General features: G+C 62.1%; 1 protein-coding gene across 1 annotated transcript in view; it reads right to left on the bottom strand.

The window, feature by feature from the left end:
* The window catches only part of DNAH2 (dynein axonemal heavy chain 2), a 143964-nt gene that overhangs the window by 10554 nt on the left and 117970 nt on the right, over positions 1-15440 (bottom strand). Inside the window, 4 exon segments of the mRNA XM_054005333.1 lie at positions 4367-4553; positions 5613-5739; positions 6923-7122; positions 7405-7549. Coding sequence (XP_053861308.1) covers positions 4367-4553; positions 5613-5739; positions 6923-7122; positions 7405-7549 — 659 coding nt within the window.

Genomic DNA, 15440 nt, shown 5'->3' with positions numbered 1-15440 from the left:
GGCCCTGGGTATGGTGTTCGTTGAGATGGGCGCCCCAACCCAGAGATGAAGCGTCTGTGACCAGGTGCAGAGAGGGTTGTGGGGCGTGAAATGGCATCCCCTCGCAGACCACATTGTGATCTAGCCACCAGGTGAGGGAGGTCAGGACCGAGATCGGGACCGTGACCACCATGTTCAGGCTGTCCCGATTTGGTCGATATATTGACGACACCCAGGTCTGGAGTGGGCGAAGCCGAAGTCTGGCATGCCTGGTTACGTACGTGCAGGAGGCCATGTGACCCAGCAGGGTAAGGCACGACCTCACCGTGGTAGTTGGGAACGCCTGGAGCCCTTGAATGAGGCTCGTGATGGTGCCAAATCGGTTGTCTGGCAGGATGGCTTGTGCACGTCTGGAGTCTAGAACTGCGCCTATGAATTCTATTCTCTGGGTAGGTTCTAGAGTGGATTTGTCCTTGTTGAGTAGGATGCCCAACTCGTTGAATGTGTGCACTATTATGTGGACGTGAGCTTGAACTTGCTCCTTGGTGCGACCGCGTACCAGCCAGTCGTCTAGGTACGGGAACACCTGTATCCCTTGCCGACGAAGGTACGCTGCCACGACAGCCATACATTTCGTGAACACTCTTGGGGCCGAGGATAGGCCGAAGGGAAGGACTGCAAATTGGTAGTGCACCATGTTTACCACGAATCGCAGGAAGCGTCTGTGAGGTGGGTAAATTGAGATGTGAAAGTATGCGTCTTTCATGTCGAGGGCGGCGAACCAGTCTCCAGGATCGAGGGAAGGGATAATGGCCCCCAAAGAGACCATGCGGAACTTCAACTTTACTACGAATTTGTTGAGTCCGCGCAAGTCCAAGATGGGCCGCAGACCTCCTTTGGACTTGGGGATCAGGAAGTAACGGGAATAAAATCCCCTGCCCCTTAACTCTACTGGAACCTCCTCTATGGCCCCCATAGCAAGGAGCGTGGAAACCTCCTGTATAAGAAGTTGCTCGTGAGAAGGGTCCCTGAAGAGGGACGGGGAAGGGGGGTGGGAGGGGGGGATAGAAGAAAACTGGATAGCGTATCCCCTCTCCACTGTGCGGAGGACCCAACGGTCCGAAGTTATAAGGGACCAAGCACGGTGGAAGTGGGAGAGACGATCCCGAAAGGAGGGGGCTGGATCCTGGGGGATGACTGGGGCGCCGTCCTCGACCGCACCTTCAAAAGTTCTGCCTGGGGCCTGAAGGTGGTCTAGGTGGCCCCTGGTTCTGGCCGGGTTGAGGGCCGGCCCACCTTCTTCTACCACCTCGCCCTCGCCTCCGGGTCGAGTCCTGTCTCTGACGAGGCGGGGGGGGGGGGGGGGTAGAAGCGCTGAGGCTGCGGCCTAAATGGTCTGCGCTGAGGGCCCACAACATGCATCCCCAGGGAGCGCATGATTGTTCTCGAGTCCTTGAGGCTCTGCAGGCGAGAGTCCGTCTTGTCCGAGAACAATCCATGTCCCTCAAAGGGCAGATCCTGTAGGGTTTGCTGTAGCTCCGGAGGCAAACCCGAAACTTGAAGCCAGGAGATCCTCCGCATAGCGATACCCGAAGCCAGGGTCCTCGCAGCTGAGTCTGCTATGTCCAAGGAGGCCTGCAAGGAGGTCCGAGCCACCTTCTTACCCTCCTCTACCATGACTCCAAACTCTTCCCTGGACTCTTGGGGAATCAACTCCTTAAACTTCCCCATAGAGTTCCAGGAGTTAAAATTGTAACGGCTCAATAGCGCCTGTTGGTTCGCCGCTCTAAGTTGCAGCCCTCCGGCTGAGTAAACCTTACGGCCAAACAAATCGAGCCGCTTAGCCTCTTTTGATTTAGGCGCTGCAGCCTGCTGGCCGTGGCGCTCTCGTGCGTTCACTGATTCCACCACCAGTGAACACGGTTGGGGGTGGGTATACAAGTACCCGTAGTCCTTAGACGGGACAAAGTACTTCCTTTCCACCCCTCTCGCTGTGGGTGGGATAGAGGCAGGAGTTTGCCATATCGTATCCGCATTGGTTTGTATCGTGCGGATCAGGGGTAGCGCCACCCTCGATGGGGCATCCGCTCCGAGGATGTTCACGATAGGGTCCTGTACTTCCATTATCTCCTCCGCCTGCAGGTCCATATTACGGGCCATCCTACGCAGGAGATCCTGGTGAGCCCGAAGATCTATCGGAGGGGGACCCGTACATGAAGTGCCCGCCACTGCCTCATCCGGAGAGGAGGAGGAAGACGCCTCCGGTGGTACTGGATCCAAGGGGGGGTCCTGATCCCCCTGCTCTTGGGCCGGAGCATCACCTGTACTCGGGTCTATGGTGTCAGGTGGCGTGGACACGGAAGCCTCCATGCCCCCTGGCGGAGGCCGAGAGATGGTGGATTCTGGGGCCCTTCTAACCGAGTGACCCGAGCGAGAGGTCGATGGTATTGGAGCCCCTTGCTCCTGGTGGTACGCCCACGGGGTCCAAAATGACCAGTGAGATGGTCCATGAGAGTGGTCCTCTGCCATCTCCTGCCAATGGCCCAAGTTCCGTTCCTCGGCTTGCCCTTGAGGGGGGTATGCCGATCTCGACAGGTCCTCCGAGGAGCGAGACACCGATCTTGACGGCCATGGCGGTGCCGAGAGAGATGAAACGACCCCCGTGGGCTGCGGTGCCGCACGGTACCGGTCCGGAGATGATCTATCTCTGCGCGGTGCCGGCGAACGGTGCCGGGACCGCGATCGGTGCCGATGACCTCGTCGGTGCCGGGAGCCGGATCTGGACCTCGACGAGGACCTGGAGTATGCCCGGTGCCGGGAGCGGCCTCTCGACGTCGAGCGTCGACCGTAGCGGTGCCGAGAACTACGTCTCGACGTTGATCGGTGCCGACGATCATAGCGGTGCCGAGACGTAGACCGGTGCCGCGACGAAGATCTTGGCCGCGAGTACGACCGGTGCCGAGGTGATATTCGGTGCCGGGACTGCGAGCGGCGTGGGGACCTGCTTCTGGACCTGGACCGGTGCCGAGGTTCCAGCCCTTGTGATGGAGGGCGCATCAAGGCAGGTTTCCCCCTTGACTGGACCGGGCGGGTCAACGGTGCCGTCGGTGCCAGTGGTTGAGGCGGTGCCGGCTCTGTGAGAGCTATCAAGTCTCTCGCCGCCACGAAGGTCTCCGGAGTCGACGGGAGTTGTATTACCGCCGGTCTCGGTGGAGACGCTATCTGCACCGGACTCAACGGCCTCGGTGCCGGAGTCGACAGTGCTGGAGGCACCTGTTTCCGGTGCTCCACCGGCGCACTCGGCTCTACCCCCGGCACTGGGGGAGCCGGCGTCTTCGGTACAGAGGTCCCCGTCTTATGGGCTTTTTTATGCCCCGGGGATAATGACCGGCGCCGAGGTGCCTGCTGCGGTGCCGACGAGGTCCGGTGCCGGGGAGGTTTGTCCGACACCGCCCGCGTTGTCGGCATTGCCGGTGCTGCTGGGGCACTGCGCACCGAGGCGCTAGGTGCCTGGGCCTGGCTCGTAGAAGGAGTGTCCGGGCTAAGTGCCGCCTCCATCAGGAGTTGCCGGAGCCGAAAGTCCCGCTCTTTCTTGGTCCTTGGTCTGAAGGCCTTACAGATCTTGCACTTATCTGTTTGGTGGGACTCTCCCAGGCACTTCAGACAGGAGTCGTGCGGGTCGCTCGTGGGCATAGGTTTAGCGCAGGAGGCGCACTGCTTGAAGCCGGGAGCTCTGGGCATGAGCCCGGGCCCGCGGCCGGGGGAGAAAGGGGGCGACGACCCCCTTAGTCCCCTGGACTATTATAACAAATCTAACAACTTTAAACTATTTAACTATTAAACTACAAACACTAGAACTATAACTATAACTACAACTGCGAATAACTAATTAAGCTAGGGAGAGTGGAGAACAGCTATGCCGCACTCCACAGTTCCAACGACCGTCAGGGGCGGTAAGAAGGAACTGAGGGGGCGCCGGGTCGGCTGGGGTATATATTCAGCGCCATGAAGGCGCCACTCTAGGGGGCTCCACAGCCGACCCGCCGGTGTTGCTAGGGTAGAAAATCTTCCGACGATCGTGCACGCGGCGCGCACACACCTAATGGAATGGATATGAGCAAGCACTCGAAGAAGAACCCAGGAGTCCTGGCTGCTTGCCCCCCTGCTCTAACCCACCAGCCCCCACTCCCCTTCCAGAGCTGGGGAGAGAACCCAGGAGTCCTGGCTCCTTCCCCACCTGTTCTAACCCACCAGCCCCCACTCCCCTCCCAGAGCCAGGGAGAGAACCCAGGAGTCCTGGCTCCCTGCTCTCACCCACCAGCCCTCACTCCCCTCCCAGCGCCGGGGAGGGAACCCAGCCGTCCCGGCTCCCGTGCCCGCGGCTGACCTGGCAGCAGGGCCTTCTCGGGCTTGGCGCTGGTGTACCAGAGGTGCCAGTCCCGTGGGTACTGCTCGAAGGAGTTCATGATGCCGTGGAAGTTGGTGAGCTTGTCCAGCTCGGTGACGTTGTCCCAGTAGGTGTCGGCCAGCCAGCCACTGCAGGGGTTGTCCATCTGCCCCTCCCGGTCCAGCACCTGCGGGGGGCAGCTGAGCCGGGCACCATGCGGAGCCAGCCCCCCTGCACCAGGAGGGTGCCGGGGGCCCCAGCAACATGTGCCAGCCCCCAGGGGGCAAATACGGCCAGGACGCCGGGGCTCCTGGGCTAGAATTCACTGTAAAATGGCACCTCCAGCTTCACAGAGCCCCCTAGTGCTGCCCTGGGGCCAGCCGCCTGCCAGGGGAGAGCGCCCCCTGCTGAACCCCCCGCCCTGCTGTGACGAACTGGGACTGTTCTTAACGTGGCCTTTGAATGCTGAGTGGGGAGTGTTGGCTGGGAAGGTCGCAGGGGAGTGTGGCTAGGACGGTCTGCATTGGGGGGTGGGAGACTGGCCGAGGGAAGATACCTGAGCATGTAACATGAGAACCCAGGAAGGGGTTAGAGGCCAGGTGACACCTTTGCCCGGGAAACTGAACAAAGTCTGGGGGAGGAGTTTTTCAGGAGCTGGCTGGTAATGGAGGGAGCCCTGACGGGGCTCTGCCCCCCAATGGGGCTGTGGTGCCCCTGGGACCCCAAGATGGACGTAACTGAGGGGGGTCCTGTTGTCTGTGCCTGCAAGACCTGTCTTGGACTGTATTCCTGTCGTCTAAATAAACCTTCTGCTTTACTGGCTGGCTGAGAGTGCAGGGCTTTGTGTCCCCCCACACTCTGTGACACCCGCTCTCTGCCCCACAGCGCCCCCTAGTGCTGCCCTGGGGCCAGCCCTGCCTGCCAGGGGAGAGTGCCCCCTGCTGAGCCCCCTGCCCTGCTCCCTGCCCCACAGCGTCCTCTAGCGCCACCCTGGGGCCAGCCCCCTGCCAGGGGAGAGCGCCCCCTGCTGCCCCCGCCCCGCTCCCTGCCCCACAGCGCCCCCTAGCGCCACCCTGGGGCATTGAGGTCAGCCCGCCCCATGTTGGTGGCAGCTGTGCTGGGGTTGCTCTAACAGCTGCATTTCAAGGGAGGCTCCGTAGGGAGCAGAGGGGGTTCCAGCCCCGTTCCCCAGCAGGGAGGAGAGGAGGGTGCCCCCTGCTGGGGAGCAGCTCGCTGCCGCACTCACCACGCCCCCTCGCAGGAAGAAGTTGTACTCGTCCATCTTGAGGTTGCCCGAGGTCTCCAGGATCTTGGCGCACATCTGGAAGCTGAAGAGCAGCTTGTGGCGCTCAAAGAGGCCGCGGCAGGTGAACCTGCGGGGAGAGCAGGGGGTCCTGGCCATGGGGCAGGACGGTCTCCCCTCGGCACCCACCGCGGGCCGGGCTGGAGGCCAGTCTCCCATCCCCCACATCTCTGTCTGTAGCTCCCCATGCCCCGGGACCTGTACGCAGTGTAGGAAGGGAGATCTCCGTACCTGTACCCGGTGTCCCCATACCCATACCTGGCATGGGGGGGTCCCTGTACCCATACCCGGCGTAGGGGGCTCCCCGTACCCGGTGTGGGGGTCCCTGTACCCGGCGTGGGGGGATCCCCGTACCCATACCCGGCATGGGGGGCTCCCCGTACCCAGCGTAGGGTATCCGTCCCCGGCGTGGGAGGTCCCCGCCCCCGGCTCGGGCCCCGTACCTGTACACGACATAGGGGGCGGTTCCCGTCCCCAGCGTGGGGCCCCGTACCTGTACACGGCGTAGGGGGGCGGTTCCCGTCCCCGGCGTGGGGTCCCGTACCTGTACACGGCGTAGGGGGGCGGTTCCCGTCCCCGGCGCGGGGTCCCGTACCTGTACACGACATGGGGGCGGTTCCCGTCCCCGGCGTGGGGCCCCGTACCTGTACACGGCGTAGGGGGGCGGTTCCCGTCCCCGGCGTGGGGTCCCGTACCTGTACACGGCGTAGGGGGCGGTTCCCGTCCCCGGCGCGGGGTCCCGTACCTGTACACGGCGTAGGGGGGCGGTTCCCGTCCCCGGCGCGGGGTCCCGTACCTGTACACGGCGTAGGGGGGCGGTTCCCGTCCCCGGCGCGGGGTCCCGTACCTGTACACGGCGTAGGGGGGCGGTTCCCGTCCCCGGCGCGGGGTCCCGTACCTGTACACGGCGTAGGGGGGCGGTTCCCGTCCCCGGCGCGGGGTCCCGTACCTGTACACGGCGTAGGGGGGCGGTTCCCGTCCCCGGCGCGGGGTCCCGTACCTGTACACGGCGTAGGGGGCGGTTCCCGTCCCCGGCGCGGGGTCCCGTACCTGTACACGGCGTAGGGGGGCGGTTCCCGTCCCCGGCGCGGGGTCCCGTACCTGTACACGGCGTAGGGGGCGGTTCCCGTCCCCGGCGCGGGGCCCCGTACCTGTACACGGCGTAGGGGGGCGGTTCCCGTCCCCGGCGTGGGGTCCCGTACCTGTACACGGCGTAGGGGGGTGGTTCCCGTCCCCGGCGCGGGGCCCTGTACCTGTACACGGCGTAGGTGTGGTACTCGTTCAGGTAGCGGATCCGCTCCTCCAGTTTGGCGCTGCGGTGGCTCTTGTGGATGCTCATGTTGAACAGGTCGATGTAGGCGTCCAGGGAGAACTGGTACATGGGGTCGATGCGGCCCATGTCATTGAGCACGAAGAAGAGGATGGAGGCTCTCTGGGCGCAGGGCCTGTAGGCCTGTGGGGAAAGGCGGGAGCATGGCGCCCGTCAGCCTCAGGCAGGACTCCCAGAGGGCGCCCACACAGCACCCACATGCCCTCCCGGGGCTCGGCACGTCTCCACTGGCACAGGCCAGCAGCGGGCGTCTAACCGCAGTGTGGATGGCCTCTCCTGCCGAGCCATCTGGGCCCGGATCAGAGCCCCCATTCCCTGGGCATGGCTGGCATTGCCAGGGAGCCAGGCTGAAGCCCATGCGGAAGATGGGCGGGGGGTGCCGGACACAGCCCCGGCCCCCCTCACCTCGCGGGCGGTGTCGATCTTGATCTCCGTGGTCTCGCTGGTCTCCAGCTGCTCTGTCACCTCGTTGGCCGTCACCTTGGAGGTCTGCAGGGTGTTCACCAGTTGCACGTCGTCCAGCAGCGAGCCGGTGGCTTCGTTCAGCAGCCTGCGGGGATGGGCGGCAGGCAAGGGTCAGCAGGCTCCCGCCGCCCCCCAATCCTGCCCTGTGCCCCTGTCACGGAGTATTGGGGGACTCAGGGCCCTGCACCCCCGGCTTCCTGCGATTCACCATGACTCTCAGCCAGCCAGTAAAGCAGAAGGTTTATTTAGACGACAGGAATACAGTCCAAGACAGGTCTTGCAGGCACAGACAACAGGGCCCCCCTCAGTCAGGTCCATCTTGGGGTCCCAGGGCGCCCCACCCCTTTGGGAGGTCAGAGCCATCTCTGCCTCCCAGCCACATCACCAGCCAGCCCTGAAACTCTGCCTTCAGCGACCCCTCCCACAGCCTTTGTTCAGTTTCCCGGGCAAAGGTGTCACCTGGCCTCTAACCCCTTCCTGGGTTCTCATGTTACATGCTCAGGTATTCTCCATCGGTCAGTCTCCCATCCCCCAATGCAGACTATCCTAGCCACACTCCCCTGTCAGCATTCACACACCACAGTAAGAACTGTCCCAGTTCGTCACATCTCCCCGCCTTTTGAGATCGAACTGAGCAGGGTCACTTTAGCCAGTGACCCGGGGAAGTTTGAACCTACCCCCGTTCCCATGGATGCCCCCGCATCCCTCCCATTCCTTGGTGAGAATTACACCAGGCCCCTCCAGTTTCACGCCCCCCCCTAGGTCGGGGGTGCTCGATGGCACTCGCAGTTCGCATGTGGGAAGGTTTATGCGGCCTGTGCCCTTTTCCCACCCCAATACCCCTGGGGTTCCAACTGGGCTGTGGTCTTCTCCCAGCGCTCCAGTCTGGAGGTCGGTGATTCGGGCTCTCTGGTTCAGAGCCCCCCTTTTAACCTTGGCCACCCTCTGGAAAAGCTCCTCTATGCTGAGCAAGGGTCCTAAGGCCATTTTCCCCTTGTCCCAGGCCTTCCTCCCCCTCTGACAGGGGTCACAGGATCTGCAGTACTGTCGGACAGTAACAAAGACCCCAGGCCAGTAAAAGCCCCATAGCAGCCTCTGCTGGGTACGCCAGGTTCCCTGGTGCCCTGAGAGGGGACTGTTATGGGCCCGGTACAGCAGCTGGCAGCGATACTTCTGGGGTACCACCAGCTGCCTCCTGATCCCCCCTGACTCCATTTTCCCTGGGGGAGCCCATTCTCGGTACAGGAACCCCTTCTCCCACAGGAACCTTTTCCGGCCACCTCGTCCAATGGTCTGTACCGCACTGAGGTTGGCCAGGTCCCTTATCTTCCGCAAGGAGGGATCTTTCTGCACCTCGGCCTGGAACTCAGCATCTGGGACAGGGATGGCCACCTGCTCTTTCTCGCCCGCTGGGTCTGAAGCTGCAGCCTCCCTGAGCCGTGTCCCTGGGCGTTCCCTCCCCACCAGGTTAGGGTCCTGCGCCTCAGGCAAGGCACCCCCCCCAAGGCCAGGGCGCAGGGCCCCTCGCCGGCTCTGACTGCGGGTCACAACCAGTGCCCTTTGGGGGTTGCTTGGCCAGTCCTCCAGGTCCCCCCCCCATCAACACCTCAGTGGGCAAATACGGGTGTACCCCCACGTCCTTGGGGCCCTCCTTGGCCCCCCACTTCAGGTGTACCCTCGCCACGGGCACTTTGACTGGTGTCCCGCCCACCCCCCTCAGGGTCAGGTAGGTGTTGGGCACCACCTGATCTGGGGCCACCTGTCACGGAGTATTGGGGGACTCAGGGCCCTGCACCCCCGGCTTCCTGCGATTCAGCATGACTCTCAGCCAGCCAGTAAAGCAGAAGGTTTATTTGGATGACAGGAATACAGTCCAAGACAGGTCTTGCAGGCACAGACAACAGGGCCCCCCTCAGTTAGGTCCAGCTTGGGGTCCCAGGGCATGCCAGCCCACCCCCCTTGGGGGGTCAGAGCCATCTCTGCCTTCCAGCCATCTCTCCAGCCTCCTTCCAGCCTGCTTCCCGCACTCTCCTTTTAGCGACCCCTCCCACAGCCTTTGTTCAGTTTCCCCGGGCCCCGGAGTCACCTGACCTCCAACCCCCTCCTGGGTTCTCATGTTACAAGCTCAGGTATGTTCCCTTGGGCCGACTCCCATCCTCCGATGCAGACCATCCTAATCACACTTCCCTGTCAGCATTCACACACCCCAGCAAGAACAGTCCCAGTTCGTCACATCTCTCCCCCCTTCGAGACCGAACTGAGCGGGGTCACTTTAGCCAGTGACCTGGGGAAGTTCGAACCTACCCCCGTTCCCATGGATGCCCCCGCATCCCTCCAGTTCCTTGGTGGGAATTACACCAGGCCCCTTCAGTTTCACGCCCCCCCTTAGGTCGGGGGTGCTTGATGGCACTCGCAGTTCGCATGTGGGAAGGTTTATGCGGCCTGTGCCCTTTTCCCACCCCCATACCTCTGGGGTTCCAACTGGGCTGTGGTCTTCTCCCAGCGCTCCAGTCTGGAGGTCTGTGCTTTGGGCTCTCTTGGTTTAGAGCCCCCCTTTTAACCTTGGCCACCCTCTGGAAAAGATCCTTTATGCTGGGCAAGGGTCCTAAAGCTGTTTTCCCCTTGTCCCAGGCCTTCCTCCCCCTCTGACAGGGGTCACAGGATCCGCAGTACTGTCGGACAGTAACAAAGACCCCAGGCCAGTAAAAGCTCCGTAGCAGCCTCTGCTGGGTACGCCAGGTTCCCTGGTGCCCTGAGAGGGGAATATCATGGGCCCGGCACAGCAGCTGGCGGCGATACTTCTGGGGTACCACCAGCTGCCTCCTGATCCCCCCTGACTCCATTTTCCCTGGGGGAGCCCATTCTCGGTACAGGAACCCCTTCTCCCACAAGAACCTTTTCCGGCCACCTCGTCCCATGGTCTGTACCGCATTGAGGTCGGCCAGGTCCCTTATCTTCCGCAAGGAGGGATCTCTCTGCAACTCAGCCTGGAACTCAGCAGCTGGGACAGGGATGGCCACCTGCTCTTTCTCGCCCGCTGGGTCTGAAGCTGCAGCCTCCCTGAGCCGTGTCCCTGGGCGTTCCCTCCCCACCAGGTTAGGATCCTGCGCCTCAGGCAAGGCACCCCCCCCCAAGGCCAGGGCGCAGGGCCCCTCGCCGGCTCTGACTGCGGGTCACAACCAGTGCCTTTTGGGGGTTGCTTGGCCAGTTCTCCAGGTTCCCCCCCCATCAATACCTCAGTGGGCAAATACGGGTGTACCCCCACATCCTTGGGGCCCTCCTTGGCCCCCCACTTCAGGTGTACCCTTGCCACGGGCACTTTGACTGGTGTTCCGCCCACCCCCGTCAGGGTCAGGTAGGAGTTGGGCAGCACCTGATCTGGGGCCACCACCTCGGGCCGAGCCAGCGTCACCTCTGCGCCCGTATCCCAGTATCCATTGACCTTCCTCCCATCCACCTCCAGGGGAACAAGGTACTCTCTCCGGAGGGACAGCCCCGCGCCCACCGTATAAACCAAAAACCCTGAGTCTGGGGCATCCAGCCCCCTAGAGGAGCTGGCCTGGGGCCCTTCTCTCTCTTGAGCAGTTGATAAGCTGCCAGCCCCTCTTGCGTGAGAAGCCTGCCCCTCGTCCGTCTGGGCCTCTACCAAGTTAACCCTATGCGGGTTCGGTCTGCTCAGTCTGTCCTTGAGCTTGGGGCACTGGGCCCGAACGTGGCCTCTTCGGCCGCAGTAATAGCAGCTCATGTCCTGTGGGTCCCCTCGAGCCGGTCGGTTGTCCCTGACGCTGGGCATTCCCCGTGGGAGGGGATTCCCCATATTCCCCCTTTGGGAGGTCCCAGGGTGACTCTCTCTCTGCATCGCGGCGGGCCTGTTCCTTTGGGGCTCCTCCCTGCCACCCCCTGACTGGCTCTTTACAAACTCATCGGCCAGCTGCCCTGCGTGTCGCGGGTTCTCTGGCTTTCGGTCCACCAACCACAGCCTCAGGTCGGATGGGCACCGCTCATACAGTTGCTCCAGTACCAGCAGTTTAATCAGGTCCTCCTTCGTCTGGGCCCCACCAGCCCACTTGCTGGCGTATCTTTCCATGCGGACGGCTAGTTGCAGATATGAGATCTCAGGGGTTTTATCCTGACTCCGGAACCTTTCCCGGTACATCTCAGGAGTCAGCCCAAACTCACGTAGCAGGGCCTTTTTGAATAGTTCGTAGTCCCCTTTCTCTGCCTCTCCCAGTTGGCGGTACAATGCCACGGATTTGGGGTCCAGTAAGGGGTAAGGACCCGGAGTCTGTCCGCGGGATCAACCCGGTGCAGCTCGCAGGCCGTCTCAAAGGCCTCCAGGAAGTCATCCATGTCCTCCCCCTCCTTGTATGGGGCCATGATGCACTTATCAAAGCTCCGTCCAGTCCCGGGTCCCCCCTCACTCACCGCAGCCGGGGGTTCACTGCCCCTCAGTCTCGCCAGTTCCAGTTCACGCTGATGCTGTCTCTCATTCTCCTCCCGTTCATGCTGTCTCTGTTGTTCACGATCCTCCAGCTCTCTCAGTTTTAGCTCTTTCTCCCATTCCAGCCAATTCCGCTCCACGGATGCCGAACGTCGCCGGGAGGATCCTCTGCTGGCCGGCGAGCTTCGCCGGGAGGGTCCCCTGCTGGCCGGGGGGCCCACGGCGCCTTCGGTATTTGCTGGGCTCCTCCCCACCCTTCCCCTAGGCATAGGAAGGAGGGGTCTCGGGAAGCCCTCAGCAGCCGGCTGACCACTCCCAGCTGGGACAGACACTGGTGCCTGCGCTGCATTTGCCAGGCTGCTTCCCTGAGACACAGGGATCAGTTCATTCGCGCGATCTTCCTCCTCCAGCCGGGCAATGAGCTGTGCTTTGGTGAGCCTCCCAATGCGCAGCCGCCTCTGCTTGCACAGCTCCACCAGGTCGCTCTTAAGCCGCTTGGCATACATCTTCCTGCTGGCCACTCACCGGCCTGTGTGCTCACAGCTCCCCACAGTTCCCAGGGGGACCCCTAGTGTGCCAGCCCTTCTCGAGGTCACCGCCTCTCTGCCAGGGTCGAGCTGCAGACTCCTCCGCCCCTGGGACCACTCGCTGCGATCCCCCCGGGGGACCCTGTTACTGCAAAAGTCCTTCTCACTGGTCACACACTCCCAGGGGTAATAACCGTCTCTCTCTCACTCTTCAGCACGCCTGGTCCCCGTCAATCCCCCTTCGTTTTACTGCTCCCCAGTCACTTACTGCAGGAAGCGCCGTCCACGGGGTGCAGTAGATCCCGCCGCTGCCACCAGTTGTCACGGAGTATTGGGGGACTCAGGGCCCTGCACCCCCGGCTTCCTGCGATTCACCATGACTCTCAGCCAGCCAGTAAAGCAGAAGGTTTATTTGGATGACAGGAATACAGTCCAAGACAGGTCTTGCAGGCACAGACAACAGGGCCCCCCTCAGTTAGGTCCAGCTTGGGGTCCCAGGGCATGCCAGCCCACCCCCCTTGGGGGGTCAGAGCCATCTCTGCCTTCCAGCCATCTCTCCAGCCTCCTTCCAGCCTGCTTCCCGCACTCTCCTTTTAGCGACCCCTCCCACAGCCTTTGTTCAGTTTCCCGGGCCCCGGAGTCACCTGACCTCCAACCCCCTCCTGGGTTCTCATGTTACAAGCTCAGGTATGTTCCCTTGGGCCGACTCCCATCCACCGATGCAGACCATCCTAATCACACTTCCCTGTCAGCATTCACACACCCCAGCAAGAACAGTCCCAGTTCGTCACACCACCACCTCGGGCCGGGACCAGCGTCACCTCTGCGCCCGTATCCCAGTATCCACTGACCTTCCTCCCATCCACCTCCAGGGGAACAAGGTACTCTCTCCGAAGGGACAGCCCCGCGCCCACCGTATAAACCAAAAACCCTGAGTCTGGAGCATCCAGCCCCCCAGAGGAGCTGGCCTGGAGCTCTCCTCCCTCCTTAGCAGGTGGTACTCTGCCAGCCCCCCTTCTCTGGGAATGCTGCCCCTCGTCTGGCTGGGTCTCTACCCCGTCAACCCTCTGTGGGTTCGGTCTGCTCAGTCTGTCCCTGAGCCTGGGGCACTGTCCCGTATGTGGCCTTTCTGGCCACAGTGATAGCAGCCCATGTCCCGTGGGTCCCCTCGAGTGGGTCGGATGGACCTGATGCCGGATGTTCCCCTTTGATGGGGGTTTTCCGTATTTTCCCACGGGAAGGTCCCATGGTGACTCTCCCTCTGCGTTGTGGTGGGACTGTTCCTTTGGGAATCCTCCAGGTTATCCCCTGACTGGCTCTTTACAAACTCATCGGCCAGCTGGCCCGCATGTCGCCGGTTCTCTGGTTTTTTGTCCCTCAACCACAGCCTCAGGTCGGATGGGCACCGCTCATAGAGTTGCTCCAGTACCAGCAGTTTAACCAGGTCCTCCTTTGTCTGGGCCCCATCTGCCCACTTGCTGGCGTATCCCTCCATGCGGACGGCTAGTTGCAGATATGAGATCTCAGGGGTTTTATCCTGACTCCGGAACCTTTCCCGGTACATCTCAGGAGTCAGCCCAAACTCACGTAGCAGGGCCTTTTTGAATAGTTCGTAGTCCCCTTTCTCTGCCTCTTCCAGTTGGCGGTACAATGCCACGGCTTTGGGGTCCAGTAAGGGGGTGAGAACCCGGAGTCTGTCCGCAGGATCAACCTGGTGCAGCTCGCAGGCCGTCTCAAAGGCATCCAGGAAGTCATCCATGTCCTCCCCCTCCTTGCGTGGGGCCAGGATGCACTTATCAAAGCTCCGTGCAGTCCTGGGTCCCCCCTCACTCACCGCAGCCGGGGACTCGCTGCCCCTCAGCCTCGCCAGCTCCAGTTCATGATGCCTCAGCCTCTGTCTCTCTTCATGCTGCCTCTGCCTCCCATTTTCCTCCAGTTCATGATGCCTCTGTCTCTCTTCATGCTGTCTCTGTTGTTCACGATCCTCCAGCTCTCTCAGTTTTAGCTCTTTGTCCCATTCCAGCCATTTCCGCTCCATGGATGCCGAACGTCGCCGGGAGGATCCCCTGCTGGCCGGGGGGGTCACGGTGCCCTCGGTATTTGCTGGGCTCCTCCCCACCCTTCCCCTAGGCATAGGAAGGAGGGGTCTCGGGAAGCCCTCAGCAGCCGGCTGACCACTCCCAGCTGGGACAGACACTGGTGCCTGCGCTGCATCTGCCAGGCTGCTTCCCTCAGAGACAGGGATCAGTTCATTTGAGTGATCTCCCTCCTCCAGCTGGGCAATGAGCTGTTCTTTGGTGAGCCTCCCAATGCGCAGCCGCCTCTGCTTGCACAGCTCCACCAGGTCGCTCTTAAGCTGCTTGGCATACATCTTCCTGCTGGCCACTCACCGGCCTGTGTGCTCACAGCTCCCCACAGTTCCCAGGGGGCCCCCTAGTGTGCCAGCCCTTCTCGAGGTCACCACCTCTCTGCCAGGGTCGAGCTGCAGACTCCTCCACCCCTGGGACCACTCGCTGCGATCCCCCGGGGGACCCTGTTACTGCAACAGTCCTTCTCGCTGGTCACACACTCCCAGGGGTAATAACCGTCTCTCTCTCACTCTTCAGCATGCCTGGTCCCCGTCAATCCCCCTTCGTTTTACTGCTCCCCAGTCACTTACTGCAGGAAGCGCCGTCCACGGGGTGCAGTAGATCCCACCGCTGCCACCAGTTGTTGCGGAGTGTGGGGGACTCTGGGCCCTGCATCCCCGGCTTCCTGCGATTCACCGTGACTCTCAGCCAGCCAGTAAAGCAGAAGGTTTATTTAGACGACAGGAACACAGTCCAAGACAGGTCTTGCAGGCACAGACAACAGGACCTCCCTCAGTTACGTCCATCTTGGGGTCCCAGGGTGCCCCAGCCCCTTTGGGAGGTCAGAGCCCTGTCTGCCTCCCAGCCACATCACCAGCCAGCTCCTGAAACTCTGCCTTCAGCGACCCCTCCCACAGCCTTTGTTCAGTTTCCCGGGCA

The sequence above is a fragment of the Malaclemys terrapin genome, chromosome 15 (assembly GCF_027887155.1).
Source record: "Malaclemys terrapin pileata isolate rMalTer1 chromosome 15, rMalTer1.hap1, whole genome shotgun sequence".
Classification (NCBI taxonomy): domain Eukaryota; kingdom Metazoa; phylum Chordata; order Testudines; family Emydidae; genus Malaclemys; species Malaclemys terrapin.
Note: the sequence above shows the minus strand (reverse complement) of the source record. Positions and strands in the feature narration are given on the sequence as shown.